At 40.0% G+C, this 13,462-nt stretch overlaps 2 protein-coding genes across 2 annotated transcripts; one reads left to right on the forward strand and one right to left on the reverse strand.

Moving 5' to 3' along the window:
- Positions 1 to 677: 677 nt before the first annotated feature.
- Positions 678 to 7,478, forward strand: mss51 (MSS51 mitochondrial translational activator). Its single transcript, XM_035403274.1, has 6 exons — positions 678 to 1,155; positions 1,882 to 2,031; positions 3,058 to 3,182; positions 4,250 to 4,813; positions 6,324 to 6,417; positions 6,701 to 7,478. Exons 1-6 carry the CDS (start codon positions 1,139 to 1,141, stop codon positions 6,909 to 6,911), a joined length of 1,161 nt encoding a protein of 386 aa, XP_035259165.1. The 5' UTR covers positions 678 to 1,138; the 3' UTR covers positions 6,912 to 7,478.
- A 2,961-nt stretch (positions 7,479 to 10,439) lies between these two features.
- On the reverse strand, positions 10,440 to 12,066 carry LOC118220604 (myeloid-associated differentiation marker-like protein 2). The gene has a single exon (XM_035404561.1). The coding sequence runs from the start codon at positions 11,864 to 11,866 to the stop codon at positions 11,012 to 11,014; it is 855 nt and encodes a 284-aa protein (XP_035260452.1). The 5' UTR covers positions 11,867 to 12,066; the 3' UTR covers positions 10,440 to 11,011.
- Positions 12,067 to 13,462: the final 1,396 nt, after the last annotated feature.

Below are 13,462 nucleotides of genomic sequence, written 5' to 3' on the forward strand. Positions count from 1 at the left end.
CTATTTGCTCCCTTATGTTATGTAGTGTATAACTGATTAAATAAACACTACTTTACCCTCTGAAATTCAAGAGCTTTTAGCAAAGTCTTCCCGACATCCAGTGTTAGAAAAAAGGCTGTACCTGTGTTCTTGAAATCAAAGTCACAGGGAGCATTTTAGAAAGCAGTCCTTAATATCAATTAGATAAATGTACTGTATAGACACACAAAAGAATCATGTAACGTATCTTGCATTTTCACAGCCATGAAAGTTCATGTAGCCCAACCATAGGTTACAAATTCATATAGGGCATCTATAGGCTACATTTTACAAACTGAATCTTAGTGCTCCTTTGTGAATGTCTCACAACCCTGCTGAAAAATCCAGCAAATATCAGCTGGGATTCTAAGCTGGTTTAACATGCGTTTTCGACACATCTAGCTGGTCGTAGCTGGTTAAGATGGTAGAGTAGCCTAGGCTAAGCTGTTTTGCCAAGCTGGTCGACTAGCTGACTAAAGGATGCTCAGCTGGTCAGCCAGCTAGAAATGTCCAGTTTAGGCTGGTTTAAACTCGAATTTTCAGCAGGGAAATATTAATTTTTCTACGTCTAAAATGTCCATTATATGACAGCCTACTTTCTGTCGTAAAATGTGTGGATGGAAACAAACAGCATACGTGTCCATTAATTCTCCTTAACCCTTTCTGGGTTGGATAAACACATGCTTCTTTTCAATTAGTTGTCAACGTGCAGAGCGTACTAAACAACAGTTAAATCACTTGGAAAATTGCGAAGAAAATGCTCGTTAAACTGTTTAGGAAATCAGTAGCTAAAATAGAGAGTAGATACACGTTTAAGTATATAAATAAATTAGTAAATTAGTTCCTTGTACAATAATGCGACGTGCCTGATGAAACATTCTGTTTCGTTGTAGCATAGAGTTACAGCTGCGCGAATGTGTAAAATAATATTTTCTTTCTCCAGCTAGAAGTTTCGAGGATTGCGGTATGGAAATCGAGAAGGGTGTTGTATGTGTATAAATAGTGCTAAAATGCGTCGCTCCAAGAGGGGTTGTAAAACCCGACAAGGTTGCTGTCAATCACTGCCCGTCTGAGCTAGCTCCACCAGAAATCGACCACAGCCTTTGACTCGGAACTCTCAATGACCGATCAGGAAAGGTAGGGGTGTTTTAACTTAACTTATAACAGGCTCAATAATGTCATGTAAAACAGTGACACGCACACCTTTGCTTGATATTTTTGTTTTGTTTTGTTTCCCCCCTTTTGAACGCACTATTAGTTTTCCGACTGTGTGTTGTCGGGAAAACACGTGGCAACTACAAATTATTCTGCGTCAAAAACCGGGACCAGTTGAATCCTCACTGTTTTCTGAATACAGCAAATTCAAAAATAAGTCACACAGTGGCCTTGAATGTTCTATACGTTCATTTAAAAAGGGGAGTAGGCTATTGTTAGTGATATGACATGAAAATATGTAGTATAAAAAGTATAATAATTAAAAAGTACTCATAACACATTAATTTTTGCTTAACAAATAGTTTAGCCTAATTGATTGTGACACTTGAATCAAAACGGATTTAAATCTCTGCTTTGCAACAACACTGCAATCGCTATGGTCATTTTAGGGGTAAAAATAGTAACAGTGCTGCGGCACTATCTCTGTCCCACACTTTCCCTTACATGGCAGGCAGAAGGAGTAGCTACTGATTACATTTCCTGTGACCCACGCCATAATTTAACATCAACCTTCAGAATATTCTTAAGTCAAAAATAATAACAAAATCGCTTGCTTTATTATGTATAGTCAGTTTGGAGAGATGTCTGTTCTTTCACAAAACTGACAGTTCTTACAATAAAATCATGTCAACCTCACTCTTTCATCAGGGTTACACAGGATGGGAAGGCAAAGTGCCCTGCCTTCCGTTCTCACAAGGAGATGTTCCAGAAGATGGAGGACACGTTCAAGTTCTGCGCTGCCTGCAAGAAGCTGCCCAGCCACCTCTCTGAGGGCCAAGCTCTCAAGCGCTGCGTTAAGTAAGCGAGGGGTGGAGTTAGAGAGGGAGAGGGCAAGAGGTAATAAGCAGATCACATTATGCAAGGTGTGATGGGGAAGAGGTTGTTTAGGGGCAGAACAGGATCTCTGGCCTTTTCTCTCCATCCTCTTAGTCTTGATCACCTGAAATTTGAGCCAAAGAGATGTTTTGACTGGTGACTGCATGAGCACTTGTCAGTGAAAGGTAGATTTGTTTGATCTTGAGTCTAATCAGAGTTTCGAAGACATGCTTCTGGTTCTCAGTTCACTATTTTGTGTGATATTTAAATTTCAGATGCCTTATCTCCATCACTCTTATTATAAACTATGATAAGAACATTGAGAAATAACTTAGTTCTGACTTTCTCCGTTACTCTCCTGCAGCAGACAGGATTTAGAACTGTCTGGGCAGGACCTGATTACTAATGTGAAAAACTGACCATTACTGTTTTATCCTTAAAATATGTTTAGTGATACCACTTCCCTGCTGGTTTAAATGGGCAGTTTCTGTTGTGTTGTAATGTGGTGGGCTGGTTTCCGATGCCCTTGCAGAGCAGGGCTCTGTCATTTCTGGGGATGATAAAGTAGTGCTGTGGTCTCCTAGTTGGAATGTTCCCAGGCCTCAGTGCCCGGCGTGTGTTCCTGGTGAGATCATGCACCATGGTGGCATGGCTCAGATATTTGTTTTGCCGAGGGAAGGACACATTTTAAAGTCAGCATTCCCCTGCTGCCATGGTATAACCACCTGACACTCTGGTCATGCGCAGATTTGCACACAATGATGTAATGAGCTTCAAAGATTACCCAAATACTTGTTTTTTCCACCTGTTAAAGGGCAGACAGTCCATAGGAGATAAATAACAGAAACATATTATATCCTAAGAATATTGTATGTTCCCTCCATATTCATTAATCCAGCTGTTACTTGTCATGACATCATTTAACTTGACATATCATAAAATAACAGCATTAATACAAATTCTTGGAACAGTATTCATCCAACAGTGTTTCTGCTCTCTCTCATCCAGGTGTCTGAATGTATATTACTGCAGTAAGGAGTGCCAGAAGGAGGACTGGCCACAGCACAAAAAGTTCTGCAAGACGTTGCGCTTGGTGGCCATCAACCGGCTGGTGGAGTGGCTGGTGTTCACGGGTGAGAGTGATGGCCAGTGACTCAGCAGGGGCTGCACTGAGCATAACAAGTGTAAAACTTTGTTTTATAGGGAATAACGAGACTGAATGGGAGACGGAATGCAAACTCTCTCTGTTTTAAGCTGCGTCAGCCGTGCTGAAGGAAGAGAACCCTTCCGGGTCACTTCCAGCAGTTTTGTTTGTTTTTTTTTGTTTCTTGCGAGCGCTTCGTTTGAAATGTACCGGCCCTAAGATGGCACATTTCGATGGATCAGAGATTTTGTCTTCACTCAGGTACTTCGACAGTGTCTTATCCTTGGCCCCTTTTTCTTAGTTTGCTGAAGTTCAAGTTTGGTTCCTGGCAGAGATACCTGGACAAGTCAAAAAAATCAGTGGTCCTTTGGTGATCATTCATGCTTGAGTTTCCCTCCTTTCTCTGATCGTATTCCCATTTGTGCTACAGCTTCTGTTCAGAGTCGTATATTTCTGCTGTATTTGGGATTTATGTCTGTTTTAAAAAGTCTGCATCAGGCTGGGAATTCCTGGATAAGAAGTACTGCCGAAACATAAATTTTGCTGAAATCTTTCTCCTATTGTTCCCTCTACTCCACGTCCAAGTATATTAGTTTCTTGTCCTGTACAAATATATCAACAGTTAGATCATTTGAAATGTTTCTGTTTTCTTGGCTCACAATGTATTGTTGGTTTGTGTGCCCTGCGATGGATTGGCGGCCTGTCCAGGGTGTATTCCTGCTTCTCGCCCAATGCACACTGGGATAGGCTCCAAAACCCCGCGACCTTGCCCAGGATAAGCGGGTATAGATAATGGATGGATGGACAATGTATAATTAACATTTTAACAATGCTTCAGCATCCTTTGGTGGGTTGTGGAACTCTTTGTCTAAGAGAAACTAGGCAGTTTGACATACTATAAATCATGTTTTTGAGTGATAGGTTTAACTTGGAAAGGAAATGGTTAGCTTAGACCTACATAAATCCACAGTGCAATATAATATGTATGATATAACCAATACTGCTGTACTACCAACATGCAAATATTAATGTCTGTCTTTCCCTGGTTTCCAACAGGAGATCTCCCTTTCTCCACAGAGCAGTGGTCACAGCCTGCAGGCAGTGTGAAGGGCTGGGAAGACTGGCTGTCCATGCAGGGAGACCTGAGCCCCCGTCTGGATGCCATCTTGTCTGGGCGTGGCATGAGAGATCTGTGGACCAACGCTGGCAGGCCCAGCCCAGAGGAGGGCGACCTTCGGGAGTCAGTTTGGCGGGTGACGAGCGAGTTCCTCTCCCGCCCGCTTACTTTGGGCCTGGGACTGCGCCTCTTCGGCCTGGACCCTTACGCCCGGCCCCTCACCATCCACCTGGCTGGGGCCTCCCACAGCGAGACCATGGGGGCCCGGCTCACGGACATGGATGAACTGAACCGCATGTTCCCTGGTCACCAGGGTCTGGAGGTGGTGATGGTGGGACCTGAGGTAGTGGAGGGGCCCATTATGAGACCTCCTTTGAGGGCCTTTGGCCCTCGTGGGAGAGTTTACATCAGTGCCTACAAGGGACTCTATCACCAGTTCTGGGAAGATGTCATAGAGAAACAGGAGGCAGCCAAGCCTGACCTGGTAGTGGGATTCCATCCAGGTACAGTTACTGTCTTTAGTACTAGTACTGTCTTTCATGAATTACATTGCTTTAGTCTTCAGCCTAAATTAATCATAATGACTCTCCAATCTGTTTGTGCCTTTACCTCACAAGGCCGCTACAGTATTAGCAAGACTGTAAACTGATTTCATTATGATGTGCACTGAATATAGTGTATTTCATAACTGTCTATTTAACTAATAGATTTTTTTTCTGAAACCCTCTGTTCTCCACCACAAACATAAACAGGTACTGTCAAAAGTTACTTTGCTGTAGCAGCAGTGTCTGAACATGCCAGACTTTTATTGACTAACGAGGTGATGCATGTTATCAGCTGGAGTCGGTTAGAGCTGGTCTGTGCAGTCCATGTTCTTGTTACCAACTGGTGAAGCTTGGACCTGGAGCAGTGCTGGGGAGCAGTAGTTTTACAGTAACTGTGTTTTAATTCCTGGGCATTATTTCCCTCAATATACAAATTTTGCTTAAAAGACCGGTTTGTTCCTTCGTAAAAACACACAGGTATAACGTTTTCTCTGTTGTCTCCTTGCAATCATTTACAGTGCCCACCAGAGGGCACTTGCTAAATGAGGAGAGCTAATAGACTACTGAACACAAGAAATACCATTCTTTGTAAAATATTACAATATTACATAGCCTTCATTATAGCTCCAAAATAAATAACCACCATGACCATGTTTTCTGCTAATCTTTTATTGTAATTTTCATTGTGGCTGAGAGGAATGGTTTGTGGTGGTGAAGGTTGTGCTATTTGCTTACACCCAGCTCATGTTGTGATGCGCACACTTTGGCCCCTCCCTCACAAACATGAACAGCAGGATTCAGAAACCATGGCCAGGCTAAACAGAAACATGGTGAGGGAAATGTGTGTTTACATCACTTGGCTTTTGAGCCTCCTTGTTTAAACAGCCAGAGATCTCATTGCCAGCCTCTGTACATGCTCTTATTAGAGTCTTTTTGATTGTCCCTGGTGAGGAATTCAAAAGAGAAAACTGTATTCCACAAAACTTTCCTACCAGGCACTCAAGGCCACTGTATACATCTTAACTTCCCTCATCTACAGATTAATTGAACATTAAAGTTCAGAGAGATTTAGTAAGCACATTCTTCCTTTCACATATTCCATCGTGAAAGTGTAACAGCTTGGTGTCAGGGCAATGCTCTGGACGCAAAAATAATGATAGTAGTGGTTGGTAGCAAACTGCAATACAGTGATATATGAAGTTTTGACATGCAGTCTCACCTCACGAAGCCTTGCCCAGCTGCTGCTTGTGCTCTCTTGACTCACACAATGGTGGTGGCTAAATTGGGCCTAGGGCCAGGCTTACCTTGAACATTGCCATTTGCTATATTCTAGAATTAATAGTGACTGGGTCGCTTTAATGGACTGAAAAAATGCATGTGTGAACAGTGAGGTTTTTCAGCATAAAATATTGAATGGCCTACTGTTGCGGTCTGTGGAATTTACTGTGTCAGTGGCCCTGTTTCGCAGGGTTTGATGCTAGCCAGGGCCTGGAAGAAGGCTGGCTCCCTACCCTGCTGCTGCTACGAGACTACAGCATCCCCACGCTCTTCACCATGTTGACGTGAGTACATTCACATCCCGCCTCTGTTTTCATTCAGCTCTTACATTTTACCAAGGACACCAGGGCAGTTCTATTATTATTCAGCTATCATAGAATTTATTCAAGGTTCCTTGAAAGAAGACCAAACATAGTTAAAAATGAAACCCTGGGAATGCATGAGGATAACTATACCGAGCATAAACTAAGTACATGGACCAAAGATATCATGTGTATGTGTGAAAAGATATCATATTGGAACATTATTTGTTAAAATGTGTGTATATTTATCTGTGCGTATCCACAGTGAGGAGGAGCTGAACTATTCCCTGCAGATCCTTGCAGAGCTGGAAATGCACATCAGGGGCAGTGGACAAAATCCCTTTGCCTCCCTGAAGCCAGAACAGGTGCAGGCCTGTCCAAACAAGACCCCAGTCTACTGCAACTCCCACTACCTCTGCTTCAAGGGGCTACTGGAGCAGGGGGAGGAAGAGGAGCACGATGACGAGGAAGATTAGAGCTGCGTCCAAAGCTTATTGGCTAATACTCCATAAGTAATCACTGAAAAGAAAAGTGGCACTGAAACAAGCTGCCCTGTCCACCTAAAGTATTTGCATCAACTGCCATTTTCTTTCATTCAGAAGTTATCTTTCAGGCACTTTGAATGTACTTTCATGGATTTACACAAGTGATTTGCATTTGAAATTACACTTACGGCTATTCATCAGTGCAGCTAGTTGATATTGATACTGTCTCTTTGTGTTTTTATAAAGCCTACTTGAGAGGTCTCTGACTGGTCAACATGCTTTAGTAGGTTCTCAAACCACAGGAACAAAGTTATCAGCTTGGATGATTGCTGTGAATAGGCTTTCAGAATGTTATGATACTACAAGCACAACCAGCTATAACCAGTATACTCTTCTCCACCCAAGCGCTTCAAAGCATTCAAGGGGTTTAATGGCCTTTTACACACACCTTATTTGGAGAGTGGTTTTGCAGTCATTTTATATTGTTATATTGATGTCACCAGATGGAATTATGACTCCTGACCAAATTAATAAAAGGCCGTTATAGCTTTTTCCCATTTTCAGACACACTTTTTCAATGGCACTTGGTTTAACATACTACCAAACATTTTCTGCATATGTTATCTGTGACGTAAAAATCGATACATCAACCAACCTTTATTTATATAGCGCAATTCATGCTTGAGATAGAATTCAAAGGGCTCAACAAAAATAAAGATAAAATACAGAACGTAAAACGTGTATGTACCACATTACATGTCTGTTGTCAAAGATAGACACTATAAAACAAGATAAATACAATAAAACATAAATAAATAAACAAAATAATTAAAATAAAATAATTAAGTAAAAGCAACCTGACTAAAAGCCAAGCTAAAGAGTGCATTTAGAGTTTTCTCCGTGCTCTCTGCCGTCCTCTGGCTGGCTGTTCCAAAGGCTAGGGCCATAATGACTGTGTCTGTGAGTCTGAGTCAGAGCCTGAGGGACAGGCAGGAGACAACCACTGGAGAACCTGAGGGATCTCGTGGGCGCCTATCTTGAAAGCATATTCAGACAGGTACTCAGGTGCAAAACCATTAAAAAATTAATGAACCAATAGAAAGATACTAAAATCAATTCTTAAACTGACAGGCAATCAGTGGAGGGACATTAAAACAGGCGCAATATGTTCTCTCCTTCTGGTCCTAGTTGGAGTTGACCAATGGCTTTTTTGGGTTGATCAGAGAGGAGGGTGTTACATTACATTAATCAAGCTTGCAAGTGATAAAAGCATGCATTAATCTCTCAGTGTTGGCCTGAATAAGAAACATCCATACTCTAACAATATTTATTTATTTATCCATACTATAACAATTATAAGTGCCAGTGATTGCAGTTTAGTCAACAGCTCTCTCTTTCTCTGACCCTCCAATCCAGTGATTAGCGCTTCTGTTTTTTCCTGGTTGAGCTGGAGAAAGTTGGAGCCGTCCACATGTTAATGTTTGATATGGAGGGCGTCCGTGGGGCTTCTGTCATCTAGAGGGTCACAGCAATGTAGAGTAGGGTGTCGTCAGCAGAACTGTGAATACTTATGCCGTGTCCCTGATGATGTTGCCAAGGGGAAGCATATATACACTAAATTTCCAAAAGTATGTGGACAATTGAATATTACTCCCATATTTACTTGCTGAACATCTCGTTCCAAAACTATGGGCATTCGCATGGAGTTGTACCCCCCTTTGATGCTGTAACAGCCTCCACTCTTCTGGGGAGGCTTTCCAGTAGAGTTTGGAACAACCTAAAAATCAAACAAATGGCCAGATATGGCTATATTTTCAAAAGAGGACACAACAATAATAAGTCAGTGTGTTGTTTTTAGTTCTAAGGTGTGACCATGGGTATGGGTAGGACCAGTAATATGCTGAATAAAATTCATGCAGTTACAGATGTTCATAAATTCCACAGGCCTGGAGTCATATTGGTTGTTCACGTGTAGATTGAAATACCCTCAGATAATGTTCTTTTTTATAGACATATTTTATAGGAAAAAAAATTTTCTTCCACGTGGACATGAACCCCACCTCACAATGAGCACCTCCATTTTGATAAAAAAAATTGATGCTATTTGAAGCCAAGGCAGCATTCCTTTATACTGTTTTTGAATGCTTTTTATAGTTGGGATGATGAATGGGAATTCAGAATGACAGGGGCCTTGCTCGGGGCATGTGTACACTGTTGCTGCGAGCACAGGAGGCTGACATTTAGATATTACAGCATGATATTCAATGAGCATAAATCACCCGATGAAATGCACACACATACTTTGTTTAAGTGGCTGAAGGTCTGTTTGCATGCTGTGATAGGCTTCATTTCTTGATGCCAGCATTCAGACATGTGTGTGCATGCAGGTTCATTTGGGGAGAGTTCATTTTGTACAGGGTGCTTCTTGAATGGTTGCAGAGTGGTAGTTCAACAGCAGATGTACAGCAGGCAATTACTGATCAGTGTTCAAATGTCATTGAATTTCTAGGATAGATGAATTAGTGGGCAGAGCCAGACATGAAAGTAGTTATCTGGAATGACTGCGGTGTCAATGAATCCCATTCTATTGTGTTGTGTTGGATGATATGTGCTCTGTGCATAATTTTGTATTGGATGAGTTCTATTTCATGATTATCTTAGTGAAGATAGCATTGCATTTGTAAATTAAATTACTACAATGTTTAATAGGCTTTTTCATCATTAACATGCAAATACAATTAAACAATTATATTTTCAAACATTATTTGTCCCTGGACACCATGTAACTGCATTACTACACCTGTAAACATATGTACTCACTTCAAAACAATGTTTTCCATCCCATCCGTAGATCCAATGGAGTCTCCTATGAGAATAGATTTCTAATTAGACTTGTTTCCTTCTCAATTTTATTGCGGATTCTCAATAATTCTGCTACAGCAGTAACAAAGTACTAAAACCACATACAGATAATTTGTCTCACGAGAGTCTTAAGATATCATTTGTCTTAAGATATCATATATGATTCTTCACAGCCTAGATGACATTAAGATGGGGGATGACTGTTTTGCATGTGTTGTTGCTCTCTGGTGTCGATTTTGATGCTAAAAGACAACAAAGCCTAAAGCCTAATTTAACTCAATATGAATGTGGTTACCTTCTTTAGGTAACGATAACCTTACAGTTCCATGGCTTAATATGATACAAAACAGCTCATAATTACATATACATTATTTAAATACTTCACATAATCTATTATGAGGTACTTTTGGATGCTTTCCAGAAAATATTTGAACTTTTAAAAAAGTTATTTATCGCATCTGGCAACCATGAAATGTGAAACAAAAAATTTGCCTCAGCCAAGTATAATTCATCAACTTGATAAACAAAGGATTTGTTGGTATACTTTAGCCTGTGTTGATATTTGTTTGTATATTATGAGCAAATACACATCCTTTTAAATTTATGTAAAAAAGGTAGCACAAAGCATATGCTCTCCAAATAAATTATATATGTTGATTGAAAATGCAAGTTATACAAACTGATATATTACATAATTGTAAGGTAACTGCAAGAAACACATTTCAATCAATTTATTCAAACTGCCAAAAGGTGTATATATCAATAGGCTACAACAGTGCTATACCAAAATATACCAAGGATATGATAATGTATACACTTGGACAAACAAAAAAGTACATATTGTCCTGTAATACCAAATTTATTTTCTTTATTGCTACGTATTTATGGTATCAGAACATTTCCAGTACACAGTCAGCATACAGTGACTGTTTCATTTAAAAATTAATTTACAATTTAATTTAATATTTAATTTTCATTTAAAAATTAATTTACAATTACAAATCACCCACCACGACAGCTGCTGGTAGAGGATGGCATGAAATCCAGAAAAAAATGTAACTCTCCTTGGTCTATATTATTTTAAATTATTTTTTCTTTTCTCCTTGTTGGCGATTCTGTTTACCTAAATGACCTACATACTGACATAGTCTACATAGACTACACTACGGATGAAATCATGGAACATAAACAATGATAGAGCTGGAATTCACAAAGGTCTTCAGATATATCTAAAATCCACATAGCCCAAACTTTGTACAAATACAGTCCACAATGTAAAGAATGAGGTTGACATATGTCATGAAGGTGACTATGAAGATGATGCTCCAGATGCAGAAGTTGCCAGGGCAGTCAGCAGGACGAGGGTTGTCTCTGAAACTGTACAGGGGCCAGATGATGGCTGCACTGATGTATAGCAGCACTATCACTAAAAGTATGTAAAAGGCATACTTATTCAAGTTACACGGTATGCAGTTTTTCAGCGGGTGAAGAATGTTTATAACCATAAATAGCAGAGTCACAGGAAACGGGAGGACGTATACCACAATGCACCAGTACAGTGCTGGCTTTCCAACGTATCCAATGAGGGAGATGAAGATGATGCAGGTCACAAAGGCCTCCAGGACCTTGATGAAGCCTGGCATAATGCACAGATAGCTGCCCTTGGTTGCACATTTACTCATCACCGCATCTATAATGTAAACGATGAAACACGCCAAGGTCACGATTGTAATTACCACAGCCAAGTAGCAGTGAGAACAAATGTAGAACACAGGATAGATAACAGCAGTGGAAAAGACCATGAGGGTCATTGTCATAGTCATGCCAGTGGCAAAGTCATCCCAGTCCATTATATTCAAAAATTTTAAAAGCAAGTCAATCTTGAACATTTCAATAATGGTAATGATCAGTGTCATTAAACCGCAGAAGACCCAGGTGAACATGCACCAAACCCAATAGGTATGACCAGGATGCTGCTGGATATGGAGCAGGGCTTGATCCACAACACAGATCACAATCTCAATAATATGCAGTATCCCTCTGCTTGATGTTAATGCCGAAGCTGTAAATCCAATTTGGTCCATTTCTTTTTCTTTCTCTTCTTGCTTGGCAGTCAGTGCTTGTCCTTCCCTCAGTCTTCTCTGCTGATCTGGAGGCGCAGTTCATTCGGTGTGTTTGCTATCGAAGCTTCTGCGTTATCTAGTACTTACAGCAGCCAACACATTTTACATAATAATGGGCAGTGCCTCGGTTTTATTGCACCTGAACACATCTATGCACAGCTGTGTTTCTAATAGGGTCATTTTCTCAGAGAAAGAGCTATCCCAGCATGAACATTTTTGTGCTGAAAGTCAGTGAAACGCTTCTAGGTGTTCAGGCGGAAACCTGGCTACATTTGGTTTGAAGGTGGAAATTTTCCAGCCGACTAGAACATAGCCATGCTATATCTGGGCAAAACCTGAGCTATTTTGGGGTTATCCTAGTCTGTTTATGTCAAAATGTCTCTCAACCGAGACTTCCATGCTGACTGTTATTACAAATATAATTTTACAATATACAGTGTCCGTTTGAACAGTTTATACTGCAGTGCGCAAGTGTATACAGTGTATTAAGAGCTGCAATAATTTAGCAATAACAATACATTTCACCTGTTAAGTGAAATAAAATATCTTCAAGTTTGGAAACATTTTGTGAAATTGTTAAAGGGATAATCCCTTTCCCCACTTTCTGGGGTTGGAACAGATAGAGGCTGAGAGGTTGAAGGGGAATGGTACATTTCAAATCTGACATCTTGTCTATACCAGCGATTTTATAGCCAGCCAGTCATCAGTAACTGCTGTAAACAAGTAAAATGGCCTGTAATCAAACATCCAAATCAGAAGGCCTCTATATCTGAGGAATCTAAAATAGTTTGGAAATGAGTTAACTAGGAAGAACTATGAAATAACAAGGTACGATGATGATAATAATAATAATAATAATAATAATAATTCATTTTATATAGCACCTTTCATCTCAGGATCTCAACTCAACAAACACTATTAATGTGTAAAATCCCCCTGAATATTCATGCTCAAAAAGAGATGATTAAATAAGCAATGCAATCAAGCTTGGATGGAACAAAAATTTCAATCATCACTGGCCCTACAGGATCAAGATTGCCCAGCCCTGTCCTACAGCACTGCATTGCAGCATTGGGTTTTCTTCCTCATTCTAAGGGAACACTGCCCCCTACTGGCCCACCGCCACCATTTCTAACAACAAACATTTTCTGAGGTTCCCATTCAAGCACTAAGCAGTATTGTTTGTTATAGCAAAAACTTTTGATTTAATATTCTAATATTCTACAGTTGAAAATAATTAATGTCTTTCAAAGCATTGTAAATGTGAGGGAATAGAATCAATCGATTGTAACTTAACTGCATCAAATATTGCAACTCTCTGCTGTCAAATGTTCGTAATCTGTCATTTCATCACTGTTAATATCAGGTTTTCAGAGGAAAGATAGTCAGCATTTTACATGTGTCAAGTCATAAGAACTTGGAAACATAAATTTGAAAGTACCTTTGAATGAGGCTCAGACTTTTTTGCATTATATATTTTCCTGAGTTTAGGAATTGCTTTATTGTGTGTGTTTTCATAGTTTTTTCTGAATAAATATTTATATACAAAAAAGTACA

The sequence above is a fragment of the Anguilla anguilla genome, chromosome 2 (genome assembly GCF_013347855.1).
Source record: "Anguilla anguilla isolate fAngAng1 chromosome 2, fAngAng1.pri, whole genome shotgun sequence".
NCBI lineage: Eukaryota > Metazoa > Chordata > Actinopteri > Anguilliformes > Anguillidae > Anguilla > Anguilla anguilla.